This window comes from Madurella fahalii (assembly GCF_045866475.1).
Source record: "Madurella fahalii IFM 68171 DNA, scaffold_2, whole genome shotgun sequence".
NCBI classification, from domain to species: Eukaryota; Fungi; Ascomycota; class Sordariomycetes; order Sordariales; genus Madurella; species Madurella fahalii.
Window position 1 is genome coordinate 7610353 of NW_027263972.1, and position 22697 is coordinate 7633049.

Here is a 22697-nt window from a genome sequence, read left to right on the forward strand (position 1 = left end):
CCCTCACGGGCGCCAACGCCCAACAGCAGGAACCCCATGCAACGTGTCAACGTTCAGATCTGCATGCAGAGCAGCCATGGTTCGTCGCGCCAACACCGTATCCCAATATTCTAGATGCTGATCACAATTGATGCACGGTTTTCAGTTTAAAAAACCATTCAGTTTCCGGAGGAAGTACACGAATAAACAGGATGGTGTACCGGAGCAAGCCCACCTCGCGCCGAATTCCAGTCAGGATTCAGCCACGTCCCGGGATCCATCGCCGAGTGGACGATCGGCCACCAGCAATGACGGTTCCATAGGTCGCCAGACGACAGGCGCTGTGACCGGCCCCTCACTCGCGCGACATGCAACAGCAATCTCGCACCGGGAGACGGAGCCGTCTGGGCAAGACCCCCTGGGCCTGAAAGTGGTCCATCGGCCTGTCGGAGAACGAAGGGTTGACGTCGTCTTTGTCCACGGCTTGGGAGGAAGCAGCCAAAAGACATGGTCTTATAATCGAGACCTTGAGTTGTTCTGGCCTTTGAAGTTCCTGCCTCTCGAACCAGACATCAATGAAGCAAGAATCCTTACGTTCGGGTATAACGCCAACTTTCGCGGAGCCGGGAAAAACAAGATGATGTCGGTCCTCGACTTTGCCAAGGAGCTCTTGTACGAGATGAAGTATTCCCAAGATGACTCTGTGCCTGAATTAGAGGAGCTGAGAATGGGTCAGGTGAGTGTAACCCAGCGCTGTCAGATCTGGTATGCAATTGGTCCTTACTCGGAGACAGCGTCCCATCATTTTCATCGTCCATTCTATGGGAGGGTTGATTGTCAAAGAGGTGAGTTACATTGAGCGAGCAACCGCCAGAGTTACCTCCGAGAGAGTGCGGACCTGAAAGTCTCCTCGGTTGCGACGGAGTGCTCTCTACGCGTAATTCACAGCTACCTCGAATCTCGATGACTACAATCGCATATTCAGCCTCTTCCCTCAGACACTCAAAGACCGGGAAGGCACTGAAGTCCAGTACTCTACCTTTAGGCGTCGGAACTGACCTTTGATATCTGATCCTCTAGGCCTATATGCAAGGGCAGCACGATCCCGCGTACCAATCAATCATCAAGGCAGTTTCGTCCATCATTTTCCTCTCCACGCCACACCGCGGTACCAACCTGGCCGAGACGCTTAATCGTATCTTGCAGGTTTCGTTCGGCGCTAGTCCAAGGCAGTTTATCTCTGAGCTCGCAGCCGGCTCCCATTCTCTTCAGAAGCTCAACGAGCAATTCAGACATGTTGCCCCAAAACTGGAGATCGTCTCGTTCTACGAGACCCGCCCGACAACCGTCGTCGGAAAGACTCAGATCGTAAGCTATCGCTTTTTTTTTTTTTTTTTTTCTCCCGTTTTCGCCGTAAAGATTCCATCTAATACTAGGCGCTCGCTAGATGGTCCTGGAAAAGGATTCATCTGTTCTTGGTTATCCGGGCGAGATCTCGAAACCCCTGGATGCCGACCACCACAACGTGTGCAAATACGCCAGTCCAGTTGATCCCCGCTATATCACGGTGCGAAATGTGTTGAAGAGTTTGATTGGGAAAGTCAATCCCGACGGTCTGTTATCATTTCCCTCCCATCCCTCTTACCAACGAATCTGACCATCGTCTCTCAGGATCAGGAGCTGTCCCAGAGAACTCCTCAGTAGTTGATTTCGCTGAATACTTTGCACTTTCCGAATCCCCCGACGCAGATTACAACTTCTTCCACGACCGCTGGACGCCTGGGACATGCACCTGGATCCTCAAGCACGAGACGTTTGAGGAGTGGCTGAACGACGTTCGGTCGAAGCCGAGAGTCCTATGGGTTCACGGCAATGCCGGCGGCGGAAAGTCGATCCTGTCGTCATTTCTCATCGACCACCTTGTCCAGTTGGGGCTGCCTTGCCATTACTTCTTCATCAGATTCATGTCCCAGGAAAAGCGTGGGATAAGCATGATGTTGCGATCATTGGCATGTCAACTGGCCAAGTCGACACCGGCCTACGCAGATAAAATCCGGCAACTAGAGGCTGCTGCAACAGATGTCAAGACTGCCGATTATCGCAACATATGGCAATGGTTATTTAAGCAGGCTCTGTTCAAACTAGACGATCTTTCCCGGCCTCTATATCTGGTCATCGACGGCGTCGACGAGGCAGACCGGCCTGCATCTGTGATCAAACTCTTGGCAGATTTGCACCTCGCATCGCTACCCATCCGCGTTCTGGTTGTCAGTAGAAGCACGCACGAGATCTCATCGGCTTTTCAGAAACTTGCAAAGCAAGTCCACATGGAGACCATCCGCATTGAAGGCAATCCAACTGACCTCCGGGCTTATGTCGACCACGAATTGGATATCGGCGGCGATTCCGAATACCAGGAGCAGGTCACAAATCAGCTCCTCAACCGAGCAAAGGGGAATTTCCTCTGGGTCCATCTGGCAGTTCAGAAAATCAACTCTTGCCACACGCGGCTGGATGTTGAGAATGCCCTGATGGAGTTGCCATCGGGGATGGAGGCCTTGTACGACAGGATGGCGCTATCCGTCGAGGCTGCATCGGATGCAAATCGGAAGCTCGGCCAAACGATTCTGGGTTGGGCCACATGCGCCCGGCGGTTGCTGAGTGTCGAGGAACTTAGTGACGCCCTGGGGAACGATGGCATGTTAGATATCCACAAGACTATCGCCGACGTCTGTGGCGGATTCATTACAGTGGACCACGAGGGCAAGGCGGCCATGATCCACGAAACAGCTCGGGAATATCTCACACGCGGAGCCGAAAAGCACCGGCCATTAGCTATCAATGTCAAGTCAACCAACGACATGCTTCTCAAGCGCTGTATAGCTCGGCTGACAGATCCAACATTGCGAGGCCAGATCAGCCGCGGCCGACCGCCGGCTCTTGTCAACTACGCCACGACAGCATGGCCTCACCATCTGGCTCTCTCTTCGGTCCTTACGAGCTCAGAACTCTTGGATACCGTGGTAGGCTTTCTTAAAAGCGCCCACATTCTCACGTGGATCTATGTCGCTGCCCAGTCGAAGGAACTCAGGGCCTTGGTTGTTACTTCCCGGCACTTGGCCGACATCTCATCCAAGCTGCAACGAAGGAATAACGAGTCTGTCGCGAGCCGGCAGGCAGCAGCCCTCTTCGAGGGGTGGGCTACCGATCTCGTCAAGATCCTTGGAAAATTTGGTAGCAATCTGAGGAGATACCCCGATTCCATCTACAAACTGATCCCCCCCTTTTGTCCTCGGGATTCTGTCATCTACCAGCAGTTCGGTCGTAAGGAGAGTCGAGCCCTGCAAGTTTCCGGTTTTACTACCTCCAGTTGGGATGACTGCCTTGCCCGCTTTTCCATGTCTCAGGGCGCTGTCGCATCCTCCATGATTGGCGCGGGCAGTCGCATCGCAATCCTCAGCATCAGCGGGAAGACCAGCCAGATCATCCTGTACAATTCGACGACATTCGAGGAACAGAGACGCATCACGCATCCTGAACGTGTCCTGGCCATTCAACCCAACAAACTGGGCGATACGATCGTCAGCTACGGCTTTGCCACTACAAAGGTATGGGATGCAGCCACCGGAGATTGCCTCAAGACGATCAAGAACCCAGCCAAACGTCCGCGGCCTCACAGCATTCATTTTGCCGAGGAACATAACACGCTTATTGTCTGTGGCGAGGATAGATGCATCAGAAGTTGCTCCCTCGACGATGACTCCGCCCAGCAGTGGAAACTGCTGACCCAGATTGATGAGGAAAGCCTTGGGGATACCATCGTCAACTTCCCGATCTGCTCCGCTCTCAGTCCAGATGGAACCATGGTTGCCTTTGGTTATCGAAACCATCCCCTCACAGTTTGGGAGTTGGAACCGCCCATGCTACTAGGACAATGCCATGTGCGTTTAGACGAAACGAACATGACAGTTGAGGACCATACGTGGGGAGAGGTTTTCCGGCTGGCCTGGCATCCGCTCAGCGGCGAGGTATTCGGTCTAACTTTGGTAGGCTTGTTGTTTCGATGGGATCCGCATGAGGAGGAGACCACTGCCACCGTACAAAGTGGCGGGGATTGCCTCGCCGTCAGCTCGGATGGCTCCCTCGTAGCCACTGGCGATGGAGTTGGTGCCATCAAGATTTATGCAACGGCCGACTTCTCAAAGCTTTACCAGCTTTCATCACAGGACCCTGTCCTGCAACTCGCATTCAGTACCGATTCAAGGCGACTCTACGATATAAGAGGGTTGTATGGCAACGTGTGGGAACCCAACACACTGCTCCGGCTCGCCGATTGTCCGGACAACAGCAGCAGTGATGCCAGTAGCGAGACAGAAAGCATTGCCAAGGGTTCGCTGCTCCCAGAGCATCACTTTGCCATGGTTGACAATGTTGTCACACTCTCAGGCCAGTCGTTTGGCCCTCTATACTGCTATGGCACCGAGAACGGGGTAGCGACCCTGTGTGAAGCCGGTCGTGGCAAGGTATGCGAGCTAGAAAGACTTGCCAGCTTCATGCCAATCGAGCAGGTGGTCTGGAGTGGAGATGGGAAGTTCGTCGCACTTGCAGACCTGAGCGGGAGACTCGCAATTAAGAAGATTACAAGATCCGGTGGCCAGCGAAATACTTGGCAGGTCTCGCACGAGTTTGATCTTGTTATCCCGCCAGACCGTGGCAATATCAGCCAGTTAATCTTCCACCCAACTGGCGGCACGCTCTTCGCCGCCACACCGGAAAGACTTTTCTTAATCGACATGGAATCGAAAACGCTGACCGAGTCAACCCCGGAATCGAGGACTACAAAACTCAAGGTGAAATGGGCTTGCCATCCGACAAGACCGGATCTGCTCCTTGGGTTTGGAAACAACAAGGTGCACATTGTCAGCTGGACCGATCTCTGTGAGAAAGAGGTTCACACATTCTTTCCACCACGTCTTGTGAGATCGTCGACAATTTCAATATCCTCGCCTTCGGCGTACGGACGCACGGGAAGCTTTCAAAAAGACACCGAAACACTTGGAAGGCTCATCACCCACATGGACTGTCCTGAGATTTTACTGGAAATCTTATCCCCAAGCTCGTCGGGCCAAGTTGAACGCCAATATTTGATGTTCAACATCGACGAGCTGCGGTTACGTGAAGCCGGTTCTCATGGGAGAGCAAATCAAGAGAACGAGGAAATGATTTTACCATACACGGCTCTCGCACCGGACATCTCGTCACAGATACGCGAGCCGCTTGCCGTTCTCTCGCGGAGAAGACTCGTCTTTCTTCACATCGACCGCTGGATTTGTACTTGGAGGTTGCCGCCAGCGGCGGGAGAGACGGTCCGGACCGAAGGGACGAAAGGATCAGAAGTTGAACAGCACTACTTTCTTCCAGGAGATTGGGTGACCACGAGCGAAACCCGCCTCTGCACTGTCACGCCAGACGGGACGTTACTCTGCCCTCGGAATGGGGAAGTAGTCACCGTTCAAGCTGCGAGACTCCGGAAATAGCATTTCATTGTTTTTCTTGAAGGCAATCGGATATAGACGATAAATAGTGATGGGTTGTTGCAGGCGTATGGTGCCGATGATTGAGAGGGTAGGATATGTTCTACTTAGATACCAGTCACGAATTCATGAATCAACCGATTATATCTCAGCAGCAAGCTCGAGCTGTATGGTGATGGGCTAGTCCGATGGACAGAGTAAGACTTCAATTCTACAATACGGCTACTTGAATACCTGCAAATGCGCGTGTGATTCGACCCTTGAACTTGGAGTCGATCCCTGGCTCCCTGTCATCACGTGGGTCCGTCATCCGGAACTTCGGAAGCGTGAGAATCACGCCTGGGAGATTTTGTCATTAGTCAATCTTGTGAGCTTCCCCGCCAATTCCTGCCATCCTCCAAATTGTTTGGCCACTTTCCGCACCAGCAATAACATGTCGACCCAGCCCGAAACAAACCCACCACCAGACCTGCTCATATCACAGGCACCAGCTGAAAAACCCACATCGTTATCACCACCGCCCGACGAGCTCAAAAATCAAAGTCCCAACCATGAACCACAACAACCCGACCCTCACCCCCCCTTTTCCAAATCGACACGCACGTACCTCACCTACCTCCTCGGCTTCACCATCACCCTCTCTACCCTCACTGCAACAATCTACTTCCCACTCATCCCCCTGCTCACCCGCCACTTCTCGGTCCCGCTCCAGTCCATCAACCTGACGGTGACAGCCTACGCCGTCGCGCAGGCCCTGGCCCCGGCCCTGTTCGCCTCGCTCGCCGACTCGCTGGGCCGCCGCCCCGTGCTGCTCGCCCTCGTCGCCCTGTACGCCGCCGCCAGCTTGGGGCTGGCCGTCGTCTCCCGCAACGCCACTGCTGGTGCCGCGTCGTCATCCTCCTACGCGGCACTGCTGACGCTGCGGGTGCTGCAGAGCGTCGGCGGCTCGCCGACGCCGGCTATCGCGTACGGGATCGTCGCCGACGTCGCACCGCTCGCTGAGAGGGGCGCCATGTTGGGGCCCATGATGTCGTTTTGTAACGGGCTGTCGGCGGTGGGGCCCGCGGTGGGCGGGGCGGTGGCGCTCGCGACTGCCGGGGTCGAGTGGGTGTTTCTGGCGCTGCTGGTGGTGGCGGTCGTGGTGCTGGTTGGGGTTGGGGGGACCCTGCCCGAGACGTTGGCGGGACGGCGGCGGAGGGGGGAGAGGGGGGGAGGGTGGGCGAAGGGGTGGGTGAGGAGGCCGTGGTGGGAGTTGGTCGTGGGTGGTCTAGGAAAGAGGAGAGGCGGGGATAAGGGGAGGGGTGCGAGGGAGAAAATGATCGTCGAGGATGAGCATAGGGGGCTTACAAAGTGGAGGGTTCGGAACGCGGTCGCGTCGTTCCGGTTTATCCTCCACAAGGACGCGTTCGCGGTGCTGTGGATGGTGGCTTCGTCATACACGGTTTACTATACCTTCCAGGTCGCCATCCCCGTCATATTTGACGAAATTTACGGCTACAACGAGCTCGAGATTGGCCTGGTCTTTTTGCCTGGGCTGGCCGGTATGACGATTGGGGGCATCATTGCCGGCAAGCTCGTGGACCAGAACTACGCCGCCACTGCGAGGAGGCATGGCTTCGAACCCGGAGTCAAGCTGAATAAGAGACATGACCTATGCGAATTCCCCATAGAGGCGGCTAGGTATCGCCACTACCTCATCTTTGTCTTCCTCGAGATAGCCGTCGTCATTGGATACGGCTGGGCCGTGTGGTTTCACGTTCATCCCGCGGTGCCGATTGTGTTGCAGTTCTTCGCCTGCGCGCTGTCGACGCTGTTGAGCCACACGGCAAGTGTTCTCCTGGTCGACATATTTCCGGACACGTCAAGTTCTGCATATGCGTCGGGACAGCTTATGAGGTGCGGACTCAGCGCTGCCTCGGCAGCCGTCTTGCAGCCTCTAGTGGATGCTGTCGGCCGCGGCTGGTACTTCACCATGTTTTCACTGTTCCTCGGTCTCACTGGCGCCGCTTCGGTTGTCATCAGCCAAGTTAAGGGCATGGATTGGCGACGAGCGAGGCTAAATTAAGCGGCGATGAAGAGCATCTTGGAGGCTGTGGTCTATCAAAGGTTTGGCCTGAGTGTAGATAGGCCGCGGCAGGTTCTTCAAGATTAATCAAGAACTCAAGGACCCTAGCAAGCGATATACCGATCAACACACCAGAGGAAAATGATTTACAACAAAGGCACAAGATTGGAGAGCGTCTCGGACAACGATAGGTTCTAGAATTCGAGTAGAAAATGCAACCGGGGGGGATCTTCCTTCCCCACCGTCGCCCCCATGGCCAAAGAAGCGGCATCCCTGAGTTCCACTTCCCGCCGATGCCACGCTCTGAGACGACGGGTAACGTATCAAGGCCCATGGCAGACTGCAAGGCGATCAAGGCCGCACGCCGGGCATGCGATCCTCTGTGAGGAGGCCAGGGAGAGCGGGGTTGGCAGGTCTCCGCTTTACCTTTCCAGAACAAGCTTCGACCGCATGGCGCCATCACAGCAGAACGTTTCAGCTGTCATCACCACCCCCGGCCAAACCGAGCGAGTCTCCTCGTTCAGAGCCTCAAGCTGCGCTCCGGCAGCCAGGCTGTTCATATGCCATACCATCTCAAACGCGGTAATTCAAACTCCAGCGGCGTCAGTCGGTCATGCTCACCTCGACAACTTGCTACTTTGCTGTTGGTCATGCCGGCGATTGCTTTTTTTAGAAGTTGCCACGTTCCGCCCGTGATCGCCGGCAGCGGGGGTGCGGGTGATAAACTGATAATGACGATGCAGAAGGGGATTGCGGGAAGGGGATGCGGGCTGCATGTCTGGTAGATCTGGTCTGTGCAGTCCCGCTTGGCGTAGATCTTCAGATCTCTAACCAAGACTTTGCGACGGGACAAGGGACCATGGGGGTGGCTGTGATGTGTAAGATCCACACAGCTGCCCCGGGGTCTGGCTGAGGGGTTCTTTTTCTGGGGTTCTTCTTACACTCCCACTGGGCTTGACACCATTGCTGTCAGGACACGAGACATCGAGTCGACACCTCACAGCCTCAAGAGCGGATCTGGCCTTGCGTGAGAAGCCATTATCCGTCCAATAACAGGCCCTGCAAACCAGGGGCCTGTTAACGCTCTTTCACTCTCTCGTCAACACACCATGCAGTGATTCTGGAAGAGAGTGGCAGTGCAGATCTGCGCTTCGAGAAGGTCTGGATCCAAATTCCCCTGCGTCGCATCCTTTTTTTTTTTTTTTTTTTTTCCCCTTCCGGCCGATACAATCGCTTTGGGGCTTCAAAGTGTGGATGCGGCGGGTGTAAGTGGGTGAGATGATGGATTTGATACTCACCCCATTTCGGACGATCGCGCTAGCTGCCACAAGAGTATTATTAGAATTCATCCGTCTAAAAAATCTCCGAGGTCAATGAATAGAGACCGAATCGGCATCGGACCCGGGTCTTCGGAGCGGCGACAGGGGGATGAGCCGCGGCAAACCTGAACCAACATGGATTGACCCCGCTGTCAGAGCAGCCGGCAGATGCCGATAACAAGCTTTTTCCTAACTCATTTGGGAACGACCATGTCGATAGGGTTCGATCTGTGCCTCGTGGGGGTGAGAGTCTGTCGTGTCTCAGCTCTGTGTCACGCTTGTCTCGACCACGCGTCCACCACTAACAACGTTCCTGTCATGCCCTGGGCCGAATAGAGGTGCACGGGTGATCGAGACACCACGCGCGTCGGTGGTTATCAAATGATGTGCCGCCGCTGGGGTCGGATAATGGCCGTGGATCATCCAGGCCGGTGTTCGGACGAGACAGTTCGGACCGTCGTCGTGGCTGAGACTTCCGCTTCTTGAACATTCTGTCTCGGCGCGGCTCTTGTTGCTCGTCTTCAAACAAGTTAACTCTAAAGGCGCGGAGCGCTTGGGGCCACAGCCACCAGGAGAACCACCGCGATGGACGGTTGCTAATACGTTAGCTAGAGTTCATCTTGAGCCAAAAGGGAAGGCGGACACGCCATCAGCATGGTGACACAGTCTCCAGCAGTGTTCGCTTTCCCATGGCCCACCCCCTCGGCCAGTGTCATCGCCCCTCCTCCTCTTCCTCCCCTTTAGTACGCCAGTGAACCAGAGCTTGTATAAAAGGAAGCATGTGCTGCCGACTGTGGTGGAATAGCCGGATATCACCAGCTTTGTCATTCTCCTTTTTCCTTCCTAAGCTTCGTTCTCCCTTACCTTCAGCTTAAATCCGGTGGAGTTCAGGTACTCGTCCGGCAATCCCCAAGACCGTCGTCCACGGGCGTCATCTCAACTTCCGATTCGTCACGGTAACCTCGACAACGGGCTTACTCTTCTCGTTGGTACCAGTGTTGGAGGTGCGGGATGATAATCTCCTATTCGTAGTCTGTCTAAAACACATCAGCGCTTTGCCTCGCAGCGTTGACTAATACGGTCATCGACACAACAGTACCAAACTCTTAGAACGAACTCAAGTGAAAGATTAGGACCATTCCGAATCCAGGGAACTATTCGAGGCGAGGAAAGCCACGTTCTTTCAAAGCCCTGTCCCATTCCACCTTCGACAACAGGAAAGCGAGAGAGGGAACGAAGAAAAGACTGCAGAATGTGTACTTACGAGTACCTTCACCACCGTATGTACAACTTAGCAAGACTGCTTTTACTCCTACTGTTGCTGCTCGTTTAAGGGACCCAAGGGATAAAAGAAAAATGCCACTGGGAGAACTAAAGAATACCAAAGGCCACCACTGACAACCGAGTAGACCACCTGCCCCCGTGCCCCCGACCGATCGACATCGTGGTGCACTACACCTACTGCCCCAACTCGACCATCGACAGCCTCACCGGCTCGCCGCAGCCGTGCGACGCGCCGCAGTTCGACGAGACGGCCGCGCAGCAGCACGTCGACTACAACGACCCCTGCGCGACGGGCGGCTGCCTGGTCTCGCCCGACTGCTCGTCGGGCGGCTGCCGCCTGGCGCAGCTCGGCGGCCGCTGGAGGTGCTGCCAGTGCGGCGGTAAGGGCAACGAGTACCGCTGGTGCTGCCACCGCCAGCGGACCAGCCCCGACACCTTCTGCTACCACGTCTGCTGCGCCGAGTGCAGGGCGGATCCGGCGCCGTCTTCGGCCTCGTCGAGGAGGAGGCGGTAGCGAGGAGCGGGGAGGTGCAAGCGGGGAAAAAAAGAATTGTCTCCGTCATGGCTGTGATGGCAGTGGCCTTGAAGGGAGGAAAATGGGTGGGGTGACATGGTTCCAGGTTGTCTTACCGTGCCGTCCAGGCACTGTTCGGAAACGCGCCTGGCCATGAATGGTCAAGCCGGGGCCTCGGGAGACTTGGACATCATCGGCCCGTCTGGTGTGCCTCTTACCCTCGGCCTTTCTTTTTCTTCTTCTTCCTTTCTTTCTTTCATTTTTTTTTTTTTTTTTTTTGGCTCTTATTCCGATATCTCCCATTTCGGTCCTCTGTCATGTCTTTCTCGACAACACTCCATCCCGTGTTCGAGGAGCAACCCCAATTTCTATAAGGACCCTGCGCCAGGAGACAGGCTATGACTTACAGCCGAGCATCGCAGGACGGGATTACCAAAGACTTCTCCGGAGTTGGGAGTGGGCTTCGGGGTGTAGGGCGTCATTTCCTTGGCGTTTCTTGGTCAGTTATCCTGTCTTTTCTCTTCATTCTTGTGTAACATGACTAGGTTTGATTGGGCTTCTGTTGTAGTGCCCTGCAGTAGGGAAGGCTGGCATGTCCGGAGCTTTCTAAGCTGCACAAACTTCACTTTGTTTGCTTTGCTTTCTGCCTGGCCGTCGGCGTGACCGGCTATATGCAAATGATGTGATTGATTCTCCTCAACGTGCAGCTCATGGAGAAAACGAGGACACAGCGGCCTGATAAATCTCTTGGCATCTCCTCCTCATACGACTGGTTAGCGCGCTCGTCTCCTGGCCTAGCCTCATCGTGAGGAGCAGCTCCTGTGACGAGATCAGAGGCCAGTGTGATCAAGCCAGGAGTCGGCATGCCCCGGCCTGCCCGGTCCGAAGCCCTGATCCCCCGAATTGCAACCCGAACGGCAAATCAGACCCACCGGGCTCCATGTGTTGTTTGGGCCATAAAACTGCAATTTTCAGCGGAAAGAATTCGACTGTGGGGAAGACGGTATACCATTTCAGACACCGCAGGACCCCAAGATCAAGGCAGCCTCGAAGGATTGGTAGAGACCATGAGCGGAAAAGGCGGGAAGCAACCGATTAATGTTTCGTTTGTGTCTGCCAGACGGCCAGGTTGGAATGGCTAGTCATCCGGTCGGCCACCTCAACAACTTTGCTCAATCGACGACAGAATCCGTGGAGCTTTCCACTAACTGTGACCATGGAATGACGGATAGCCCACCGTAGTAACAGATAAGCCTGGAAATGGCTTCGGTCGACTGGGTCGACGGTGACACATAGCGGGCGGTGATAGCAACACGCCACTGGAGCAAACAACTCTGGCCTTATCATCCTGCCCGAGCCAGGGGACAGGCTCTCATCCGGGGAAATGCGGATCGTATCCGAAAGCACCTTTTGCATTAACCCCACAAACCTCCACGCCGGTCTCCCATGCCGATCCTTTGCACTCGCGATTGCGGGGACTTCGCGCGATTCTTGTTTCTGGAATCGGCTCCCTATTGTCAAACCGCCAACGTCGTTGGTATAATTAAGCAATGTTAGTTTCCCAGTTGCTGGGCAGCTCGTGGTCGACAAGGCGTGGACATGATCAGGTAGTCGGTGTGTACGATCGTCATTCGGAAAGTCGCAGTCGACTTTTTAGCCATCAAGACTCAACGATATAATGTCGCATCTCTTGATCATCTCGGGAGTGATTCGGGACCGTGCCCCTGTTCGGAAGCTATATTTATTAGAAACGACAGACCGAGTATCCTGGCGGTAGCCCTCCGAGTATCGGCCCTACTAAGCATCCAGTGCGGTAAAGGCGCTTGCGTGCCAGCCCAGCCAGGTAAAAGAACCTTGACGGGGTATAACTCATCAGCCCCATTCGGCACCTAACCGAAGAAGTGTTGAGGGGCTGCTGGGGCATGCGCAGATAAAGAGCCTTGCACTGTGTGTGGCGGCCAACACACACTAGACCGGTGTGGGACGATGTAATTCTCAAGACTAAAAGAGCATTAGTATGTCTCACTATGACGACCGGCCGTGAAATGTCCCTCTGAGGCTGAGCAAGTCGGAAGATGGATTGCTTGATTCCGTCGAGATAAATAGTTGGTGGATGCCGACAAGCCTCATAAGCACGCAATGGCGTGATTTGCGAGACGGCCCAAAAGCACATCGAATTATCGTAGGGCGTGCCGAGTGCCGAGTGCCGAGCATCCCAGGGACAAACTTATTCGAGGTCTAGACCTGGGGAACTCCAAAGTCTGCGTGCCCACTAGACATGGGTATCAACGGGGCAGCCGATCCTGTGGCTTGATTCGCTACCCCGACGGTGTCTGAACCCAGAGGTTGTCTAGCCGGTGTTGACTCACGAGGTATGCGTCTATCAACGACCAACGAAAAGGCCGACAGTGCTAGAAACTGGACCATCAACCATCGATAGCAGGCCGCGTAAGGATCGTGACTCCTGGGTCTTGTAGGTAGATGTCCAGGCTGAGGCCTCGGTGGTGCTTTGCTCTCCCGGAGTTTCCGCGACGCCTTTCCCCGCCCGCCCATCCAACGAGCAAGGACGTGGCTGATGTGCAGGCCGTAACCATCGTGTGGAATCCATACGACTCGGGATGTCCAAGACAGTTCAAGTAGCCTCGGCCAATGACCTTCTCAGCCACAATATCGTGGCGGTAGTGGTGGCGGTAGTGGAAGCGGCCTGTCGAGGTAGATAAGGAGATTCTGTGTACATATATATATATATAGAGAGAGAGAGAGAGAGAGTTAGACAGGCGAGAGGTCTCGAGTCCCCCTCAGCGTGGGCGGAGGGGATAGCGCGCATCAAGAATCTGCTGGTTGAGAGTCCTACGTCCAGTCAGGGCGCAGCTTGACGATTCATTTGAGGGGTCAAACCTTTCAAGGAGACGCCGCAGTCCGCGCAGCGTTGTTAAAAATCAGACCCTCTTCCTCCTCCCATAAGCAGCCATGTGCCACGGACATCCATATTCTCATTCTTGCGGTCACCAGTCTTTGACATGGCACTATTGCCCGTCGGCCGTCATTGATTTGGAAACGGGCTACGAGACACCATGCTCCCACATCACATTCGCCGCGTCCCAGCCATCAACCATGAGCTGCCCCCTGGCGAACTGCGACTTTCGCAGCGCAGGGGGCGGCTGGACCTGTTGCAACTGCGGAGCGAGCAACAGCGGCGGGTGGTGCACGAACGTGTCGGCAAATCCTAAATGGGAGAAGAACGCGGTTACGAACGAATGGGAGTGGATTGGAGCGTGTGACCATGGCTGTTGCAAGAAATGTCCCAAAGACGGTAAGTCCTGTTGCTCGGCACATGCGAGATGTCGTTTCTAACACCCATCAAGTTCCCACTAGGAGTGACGAGCCTAGTCGCAACCATGGCAAAAAGGGCAAAGACTCACAGAAGCACAAGCAGGAAAATCCACAGGAGGTGTCAGCCGAGGGTGGTCCCGTGGCATCATACAGTATCACGCTGGATTACAGCGCGAGAGACGTCGACGGTTCGCCAAGGAAACAAAGGGGTCAGAAGAAGAGGGACCACAAACGCCGCAACTAGGAGCTACCTTTAGTTCGGCTTGTCACACCGGTCCGCGGATATGTTATCGTCATTCGAAGTCATATATGTGGTTACAGCGGTGCGCCGTGGCGAGACTGGGATGAAACTGTAAACTGCCCGCTGAGAAAGTGGTCTTGGAGGAAATCGTGTTCCACCCAACGAACCAAAAAGCCGTTCCAGGAAACACACATGTGAAGTGTAAATTTGCCTGTTCCGAAGATTTTCGGACGTCTCAGGTGGCGTTGCCGGTTGGGCAACTTCATCGCTCAAGGCATCCCTGTAGTTCGCTTATCACCAGTTTGTGGCCTGCGCAAACCGGCCGAGTTGTCTACGGAGTATTGACCTGTCTCACCAGTGCAACCAGAGGTTTTTTTTGGAATGAAGTGACGAATCATTTTAATTGTACTGTGGGCTATTGGACCTCATCTCTAGGATCCCACGCGTGGCTCTGCGTGAGAACTGCCGGGATGGGCTGCCTGGAGAGTCGATAGACTCGTTGCATACCAACGTAAAGCAATGGAAGCTATCGAGGATTCCGCGCTGCAACGTTGTTTCCGTCTTGGCTTCCTGGGGTGCGGCTTGTCCCGCTCGTGATGCGTGGTCATCGCGAGGAGCTTTTTGGGTTGCGGCAGGATCCGAGGCCTGGCATCCCGATAATGCAAGACGACCCGTGGGACGGTTGCAAATTGCCGAGGTTACCAACCGCAGATGGCAGAGCTCTGCCTACCTGCCTCAATATCTGTCTGCATATTCGAATTATTCATCTTACGCAATCCTGGGACAAAGCGGGGAAAAGAGAAAGAAGAAAAGAAAAAAGGAAGGAAAAAAAAGAATACGACAAGAGGCAGGCATCCGGCTTACGGGACAGATGGCGGACAAAGCTGGCCGGGTTTAGCAGGGTTTCAGGCAGGATGATCGTCCGTCCCTTGGCCGAAAACCGTGAGCACCGCCCCCAAGTTGCTGGGGCAAGTTTGGAAATCCCGCCCGTGGTAAGAAACGAGCTCTGCCGATTTCGTGCTTGAAAAGCGTTCCAAAAGCCATGGAATCCCCGCCCAGCCGAGGCAGGAGCGCGGTGTAGGTGCAGCTCATTTGCTGTTTTCTGACATGGTGACGCGAGCGTCCCAGACTTTGGTTGATCGTGTAGCTTGAGGTTGGGCCAGTCTGTTCTTTTGCGGAGCTTATCCGGGGAACGGGGGGAATGGGTGGGGGAATGGCTCCCCATGAATGGCTGCGCACCGCTTCTGCCCACTCAGGCAATGGCCCTGATCTGCTCGGCCGAACCCCTGGGCCCCACTTCCTCTCTGAATGACAGAGGCCGTTGGCTGCTTTCTGGCAGGGCTGGCCGCCCTCCTGCAGCAATCCCACATGGCATGGTCATCCTGCTGCGACCCATCGCCGCCGCCCGACGCCCGGTCGCTTCCGCTCAACTGCCCCATCTTTCTCACCCCCGTTTCCTCCTTGTCGGTTGCATCGCCCTCCACCTTCACTCCTTTACTTTGATTTCAGAGAAACTGGCTCCAAGTCGTACCGTTCATTACCCTTAACGGCCAAGCCCCGAGCGAGCTGGCGGTCCCTGTTCCCAAAACACGTCGCTCCCACCGAGATTATCGCTCGCTCTCCGTGTTTCAAATTGCGAAGGCGCAATCCGCCAGACGGCAATCGTAAACAAAAGCAGGACAAAGGACCGATACAAACAGGCACGTCCGCCCAGCATGCCTGCCTCTGTCGATTCGTCTCGCCCAATCATGTCCTCGGTATGTCCACCGCGTTTTTCGTCCCATCCATCTTCTCCTGCTGCTGCCTCCTCTCACGACTCAGCATCCCTTCCCTCATGACATCAAAACCTGCGCTCCGTCCCAAGTACGCCACTAACCATTCGCTCGCCTTCTCCCCAGACGCACGCCTCGGTCCGTTACAGCACCTTCAGCATGACGCCCTCAATCACTCCAACCGTCCTGAGCAGCGACAGCGTGACCGCCGAGATCCGCCCAATTGTCGACGGCCTCGAGCGCATGAAGAACCCGCCCCTCTCCGAGCAGCGCGTGTTCCTGAGCGAGGAGAAGACAACAAATCTCGCCAAGCTGGCACTGGGTGCGAAGCTCGACCGAGCCCTCGGCCGGCGAATGACGGGCCAAGACGCCGTCATGCGGCCGCGGAAACCTTCGGTGGTTGGGGTCAACGAGAAGGAGAAGGCATGAATGCCCGCCCAAAAAACCAGCCAACGGGAGCGCTGGAGGGAACGATATGGGGACATGACGCCATCAATTGCCCGCTTTGCAAGCAGCTCTTGCCGCCCGTACAGATCACACTGCGTCGCTTTCCGAGAACAACGCAGCGAGACCATCAACCCGGTGTTCAGCGAGCCATCGATCGAAGAAAGGGATGGAGTGGAAGGAGTTCATTAGCAGCATGCTCGGATTCTTTATTTCATATTGCGGTTCATGTTTTTTTCCAGGCATCATGGTATCGGCATTATGTGTTTTATTCTCAAGCAAGGGGGGCGGAAACTGGTCACAGACGTTCAAACTTTTTTTTTCTCTCTATTGCAATGGACAATCTACGGGTGCGAACGAAACTGGGGTTGGTTCAAGCCGGCAGATTGAGGGGTAATTGTATCGCAATGGCCTGGCTGATATCGAGATTTCTTTGAGTAAGGTAAACCGTGGTCTTGTGAGGCACGGGGCCGTGATTGTTATTCGGCGGCACAAGGCAAATATCAATGCTCGCACTTTGATTCTCCTCTAGATGACAGCAATCCTTCGTCTTTCTTCCCCTCCCCAGTGCCAAGCTATTAATTCCCCCAACGCCTAACCCCCAGAAGGTTTGAATATAACCCAGTAGTGACTCGAAAGACAAATACACGAACATCTCGTTTTCCCCCAGCTTCCGCCAACAGACCCTTAACGTAAAAGGTAGGTTAGTTTAGTATACCCGGCGTAGCCCATCTTCCCATATTTATTATTTCCATTCCCAACCCTCATCTCTCTCTGCACGCAAACAACCTTCCCCCCCCAACACTCCCCAGCCGGTTCCCTCTCACGCATCCCTCGCAGCCTTCTCCTCGGCCATCTTCCCCTCGATCTCCCTCAACAGCTCGATCAGCTCCTTCTCCTCCCCTTCAAACTCCAGGCCCCTGCCCACCCACTCCTTGGCCTCGGCCAGCCTCCCCATCTCCAGCAGGCACTTGCCGCGGCGGAACCAGGCCTTGGCGTTGCCCTGGCGCTTGGCCTCGACGCTGGCCTCGGCGTCGACGGCCGCCTCGGGCCAGTTGCCGAGCTGCATGTGCGCCTGCGCGCGGTTGCTGTACAGCTGGTGCACCTCCTCGCGCACCAGCTGGCTGGGCTCCCACGGCGGGCGCGTCAGCGCCATCTGCAGGCCCAGCGTGTAGAACTTGATGGCCTCGGCGTGCCGCTGCTTGCGGTACTCGGCGTTGCCCGACTCGCGGAGCTTGTTCACGTTGGCCGACCGCTTCGGGTTGACCGGCACCGGCGGCGGCGGCACCGTCATGGGCCCCTCGAGCGAGTGCAGCGACCGGTGGAGCGCGTTGAGCGCCGCCAGCTCCGTCTCGAGCGCCTTGCTGGCCGGCGGCACGGCGCTGATGGCTTTCGACTTGGGGTCGATCTGCAGCGGGATGAAGGTGAATGTTTCTAGGTCGGACATGGTGGCCGTGCGAGCGGAGGTGGTATAATGCGCTTTGTGGTCGAGCGGGCGATCCCAGAGAGATGAGCGGCTCGGAAGCGCGCTTGCAAGGTGATGATGTTGATGATGATGATGTTGGTTGGTGTGCCAGTAGCAGGTAATGCCCAACCAATGCTGCAACAATAATACTAGAAATAGTACGCAGGTGACAGGCACGGAAGTTCAGAGACCGAAGTCACGGCTGGGTATCTGGGTGATGGTGATGGTCCCTTTCCAAAAAGGACAGCTGTGATTGACTTGGCCAGTTCATCCGGCCTTTCCCCAGAAAATGTTATCTTATCGTTATCGAATGGCTGCTGACTCAGCTGCTGAACTTCAAGGCTTTTGCCCCCACAGTTTCCCCCTATCTTAAGCTCCTAGGCTCTTAATAAAGAGGTTCTCGGTGTAACACTGAAGCTGGTGGTCTAACATATAGTGCTTAAGTTGAGGTAGAAACTTATTGGCCTCGGGTCGAGGCATCAAGATGAGAGCTACTCTTGCCCTTTGGTTGATTGTTAGAAACGTACCACTGTATAATCCCCGGGCTTCGCATCCCCGGAAACACGTAGTCGCTCGCACATGGGATGAGATCAATCAAAAGTGCAATGGTAACGCACACATCTTGAATTTTTCGCAGTTAGAATTCGCCCGCCAAGTTGCTCTTCTGCTGCGCATTAAGCCTCAAATACAAGGGTATTTTCTCTTTGAAAACGCACACTTCGCACACACGATTGGTTGCTCTGCCGACGACCAACACAAGTCCAAACGCAGCAGCACCTACTATCACATTAGCCAAGATCCTAAGCTCAAGTTCGCTGCCTACCGAATGTGAACCCGAAATCAAACGGGTATTTGGTGGGGGAGCAGGCGGGGAGGGGGCAGCTTACCGATATATCAAACAAAAACATGGCCAGAACACACTGACACCTAATAGTGCCCACCGAAAATGAAAGCAAACACCAACCTCATACCAGTTCATTAGTTTCGTTTCTTGTCAGACGACAATACAGCCTCCCTCCCAACGCTAGGCTTGGCTTGCGAAAAGGTCTCTGGAGGTGTCCAGTCAGCCGTCCTCGACGGCTGAGAGACAAACATTTGGGAGATCCAGAACAACTCATGCTCCCAGCAACCTTCAGCCGGTATCTTCGGGATGGAATCAACTGCGCCGGAATCAGCATTCCCCTGAGAATCATTGCAAAAGTGCCAGAGAAAAGTTGGGACGTACATTTTCTCTTGACTCGGGAAACTATATTCTTCACGAACTGCAGCTGGTACGGTTCCAAGAACATCAAAGCCGAGTCGGCGACGTCGTCCCAGTTGAAGTTCATGAGGTCACAGCGCTTGAAATATTGCCAATGGGCGAGTAGCATTACGGCGCCATGTTGCACTTCCTCAACGAAGTGGGTGAGCGGGTGGTTGAGGTCTCCATACCGCGTGTCCTAAAACTTTTGTCAGCTAGGATTCATGGTCGAAGCCACGTCCGGGGAAGAACATACAGCGCCGCCTTTCTTCGCGTTTTGCTGGGTGTAACGATACCGGTCCGCACAGGTGCAGGCAGTCTGGTGAAGCAGCAGAAATGTGGCTAGGAACACCGTGAACCACGCTTCCTTGTTGCAGGATGTGAGGAAGGTCTCGAGGGTGCGGAACACCCATGGCGCGAGTTTCTTGTAGATGCGCTCATGTCGGATACTATCGAATTGCGCTACAATCATCCGAGGCACCGACACCCGGCCCGGGAGGGGTGCATTAGGTTCGGAATGCGGGCTCATCCCCAAGAGTTCCTCGCCACATAGCCATGCAGAGCCCGTTCCATGACCTGGGAACGACAATAGGTCAGTCATAAGCCCCCGGCAAGGGGATATAGAATACGCACGTGTGGCAAACCATAGAGTGACAGTCTTCTCCAAGAACTCCTTCTGATCCGGGTTCTTCTTCGCTTCCTTCCGCGACTCGGCACCTTCCGCTTTGACGGGGTCCTGGAGACAGAATTAGCATCTGCTCTACGCTCGTTGTTCTTGGCATGTCCTCACAGGCAGCGAGCTGCAGTGCTTTGCGATCATGGCAAATATGTCCTTCACTATGTCGTCAGAGGTCTTGACCGCTTCTGCGAGGCCGGCGAGAGCGTTGCGATAAATGTACTCCTTGAACTGCCTCGCTGTCTTCTCCGAGTCTGCAAGGCAAAAAGGCGGGATGTACTGCTCTTTGGGCACACCATTATCGACATATCTCCGACACAGCACGTCACCCTCTCTTGGCACGAAACGCCGGACCCTAAGACGCACCGGGTTCGCGCAGAGACCTTGGTCTATGAGGATGTCGTAGACGCGATCATCAGGGTAGTCGGCGACATCCATCACTTTGGTGTGGTCAAAGCGCCGTGTTAGTTCCAGGTAGCCGGGCCGGTAGATCAACACCAGTGTAACCTTGAACCGGAGACAAGGAATGTAGTGGATGGTCTTCTTCGAATCTCGGTGCACGTTGAGACACGTTTCACAGGGCGCGAGAGGGCTGCTGTCAAACTTGTTGGGCACGCACTAGGCGATCTCAGTATGCCAAAACACGCAGCACGGAAAGACCTGTCTTTTCAGGGCGGCACTTACACGAACACGCTGGTTATGGCACCGCAGACAGGCACCTATGCTTCGGGTGTTTGAAGTCTGCTTCCGTAACCCTTCGTCGAACCGGCCTCGCTTCTTTCGGTCACGAGTTTCCTCGCCGTCCGAACCCGAGTTTGCCAATTCCTGCGCCACATCCACGTACTGGCCGCTCAGATCGACCTCGGCGGGTACCGCTTCCCGTTCGTCGCAATCTGACTGGTCGGAATACTCATTCTTGACCCTTTCCTCGTCCCGAGGCTGCTTAACGACGCCGGCATACGGAAGGGTTAGCTCGACTAACCGGTGCTGGTCCAGAGCGCCCATGTTGTCGTGTGGGAGCGGCGACACCGGGCTGACGGCTGCGGTGCTGATGTCGGACACGATCCCGGCAGCAAGATGGCCCAGAACGGCCTGAGGGGGGGATTCTTTCGCGTCATGCATGGGAAATTGGCAAGTGACTTGGTCACCTGATGGCCCCGCGGCATACATGGACCGGCCTCCCGTCATGTAAAGAGAGCAGCTCTCCGGATCCAACGAATGACCAACTGAGGGAAGCTCGGAACCCATAAGCGCTTGCGGCGGAGATGGGAATAAGGCCGGAGAGAAGTAAGTCGGGGCGGCTGGGGGCTGATAATAAGCTCCCTGGAGGCCGGCCGGTGATGCAACAGAAGGCACCCACATGGGGGAACAGTAGGGTAGACTGTCGACCGGTGAGGGAGGCAGGGAGCCCCATGACGTGTGACTGGGGGCCGCTGCGGCATATGCATTCAACCAAGGCTGGGTAGTAGGCGGGAAAGATCCAGTTGGCTCAACGAGCGTAGAGACGCCGGGTTGCCCGTTCCCATTGCCTGGGACCGCCGGTCGGTGGGGGGTTGGTTGGAAGTCTGACGAGCCTGTAGCCAAAATAAGTGAGCCGACCTCTTAGACAGTCACGAAACAAATTGCACGACACGTACCTTGGTCTGTGCCCGGCCATGCAGAGCTGCCGCCACCATGGCTTCTGGCATGCGTGTCAGGGACGAACGTGGGGCCTGGGTACCATGTACTGGCTTCCGCTTGCGGCAGGGAAGGGCTGAGAGGGAGACCGGGCAGGGCGACCGGAAAGTCTCCTGTTGGACTGACAAAAGCCCCATCTCTGCGGCGCTTCCTTGCCGCCCGGGTATCTGCATTCGCAAAGCTGGAGCGGCTTGGTAGGACAGGAAAGCCGGTCTAAGGTCGAGAGAGGGGCAACAAGTTAACGGGTGACCGTGGATATTGAAAAGGGTGGGGAAAGGAGATCAGGGGGGCAGGGAAGTATTTACAAATGAAGGTGGGCCGGACATGGAGAAGGCATGGAGGTCGGTCCGCATCGTTCGCGTCGCCGCCGGCAGGCTTCAGCCAGTGTCTCCCTGCCGTCCTCGCCCGGCGACCGACCGTCACAGGCAAGTATTCTTTGCTTTGGGGCACACCGACCCCGCGAGATTTGGGGGGACGGAACTCCCGGCAAGGCCGGCGTGAATACGACGCGCGCCCCTTGGCCCCAGCGTCGGACTTGAGCCACCTCGGCAATCGGCGCAGATGACACGGCCAAAACGCTGTGAAGCCGGTGAAGCGCAAGGGGGTGAAGGACCCCTTATCGAACCGAATGCCCGCTGGATAAGGAAGGATGGAGCGGATTGGGCGCTACAGGAGGCAAGCCGGGCTGTTCCCCAAGGCACCTTGGCTGGCTGGATCCAACCTTGTTTTTTTGTCCGTGCCGCGGTGCAACCGAGATGGGAACACAGAAGGGTGCAAACCGGGGTGGGTTCCTGAGTTGTCGAGACCGGGATCTGGCGGAGGCGGAGCGAACCGCCTCACCGGCACCCAACGAGGGACCGGGAGAGAGCGCGCTGCTGCGAGTGAGGGGCAGGAGAGAGACGGGGAAACCGGTGAGAAAGCGGGTGGCCTGTGACACGCCAGGGCAACAGCTATAACCAAAGGGCCCGCAGAGCGCGCCGTGGAGATCGACCCGAGGATTGTCTTGGGGGATCGCCCCAAACTCGGAAATTCTCCAGTCGAGCCAAAGGCGAGTCAGAGGTGCGGCACTCGCTCGATGTAACCCAACGCCGCGCTGCCCTATTGCCGAATTATTATTATTATTTTTTTTTTTCGAGGCCCCCACGGAATGTTTG

General features: G+C 55.5%; 7 protein-coding genes across 7 annotated transcripts; 5 read left to right on the plus strand and 2 right to left on the minus strand.

Moving 5' to 3' along the window:
- Positions 1 to 130: 130 nt before the first annotated feature.
- MFIFM68171_05013 (YVTN repeat-like/Quino protein amine dehydrogenase) lies at positions 131 to 5516 on the plus strand (the record flags this gene model as incomplete). The annotated part of the gene is made up of 5 exons (XM_071060433.1): positions 131 to 715; positions 774 to 824; positions 1060 to 1347; positions 1427 to 1592; positions 1651 to 5516. 5 exons carry the CDS (start codon positions 131 to 133, stop codon positions 5514 to 5516), a joined length of 4956 nt encoding a protein of 1651 aa, XP_070916534.1.
- A 430-nt stretch (positions 5517 to 5946) lies between these two features.
- Positions 5947 to 7578, plus strand: MFIFM68171_05014 (Itaconate transport protein; the record flags this gene model as incomplete). Its single annotated transcript, XM_071060434.1, has 1 exon — positions 5947 to 7578. The coding sequence occupies one exon, from the start codon at positions 5947 to 5949 to the stop codon at positions 7576 to 7578; it is 1632 nt and encodes a 543-aa protein (XP_070916535.1).
- A 2571-nt stretch (positions 7579 to 10149) lies between these two features.
- Positions 10150 to 10695, plus strand: MFIFM68171_05015 (uncharacterized protein; the record flags this gene model as incomplete). Its single annotated transcript, XM_071060435.1, has 2 exons — positions 10150 to 10177; positions 10307 to 10695. 2 exons carry the CDS (start codon positions 10150 to 10152, stop codon positions 10693 to 10695), a joined length of 417 nt encoding a protein of 138 aa, XP_070916536.1.
- A 2970-nt stretch (positions 10696 to 13665) lies between these two features.
- MFIFM68171_05016 (uncharacterized protein) lies at positions 13666 to 14272 on the plus strand (the record flags this gene model as incomplete). Its single annotated transcript, XM_071060436.1, has 2 exons — positions 13666 to 14008; positions 14061 to 14272. The coding sequence occupies 2 exons, from the start codon at positions 13666 to 13668 to the stop codon at positions 14270 to 14272; spliced, it is 555 nt and encodes a 184-aa protein (XP_070916537.1).
- A 1712-nt stretch (positions 14273 to 15984) lies between these two features.
- On the plus strand, positions 15985 to 16470 carry MFIFM68171_05017 (uncharacterized protein; the record flags this gene model as incomplete). Its single annotated transcript, XM_071060437.1, has 2 exons — positions 15985 to 16026; positions 16168 to 16470. The coding sequence occupies 2 exons, from the start codon at positions 15985 to 15987 to the stop codon at positions 16468 to 16470; spliced, it is 345 nt and encodes a 114-aa protein (XP_070916538.1).
- Positions 16471 to 17308: 838 nt separating this feature from the next.
- MFIFM68171_05018 (Translocation protein sec72) lies at positions 17309 to 17932 on the minus strand (the record flags this gene model as incomplete). The annotated part of the gene is made up of 1 exon (XM_071060438.1): positions 17309 to 17932. The coding sequence occupies one exon, from the start codon at positions 17930 to 17932 to the stop codon at positions 17309 to 17311; it is 624 nt and encodes a 207-aa protein (XP_070916539.1).
- A 996-nt stretch (positions 17933 to 18928) lies between these two features.
- MFIFM68171_05019 (Zn(2)-C6 fungal-type domain-containing protein) lies at positions 18929 to 21228 on the minus strand (the record flags this gene model as incomplete). The annotated part of the gene is made up of 6 exons (XM_071060439.1): positions 18929 to 19110; positions 19176 to 19389; positions 19447 to 19766; positions 19824 to 19926; positions 19981 to 20484; positions 20551 to 21228. 6 exons carry the CDS (start codon positions 21226 to 21228, stop codon positions 18929 to 18931), a joined length of 2001 nt encoding a protein of 666 aa, XP_070916540.1.
- Positions 21229 to 22697: the final 1469 nt, after the last annotated feature.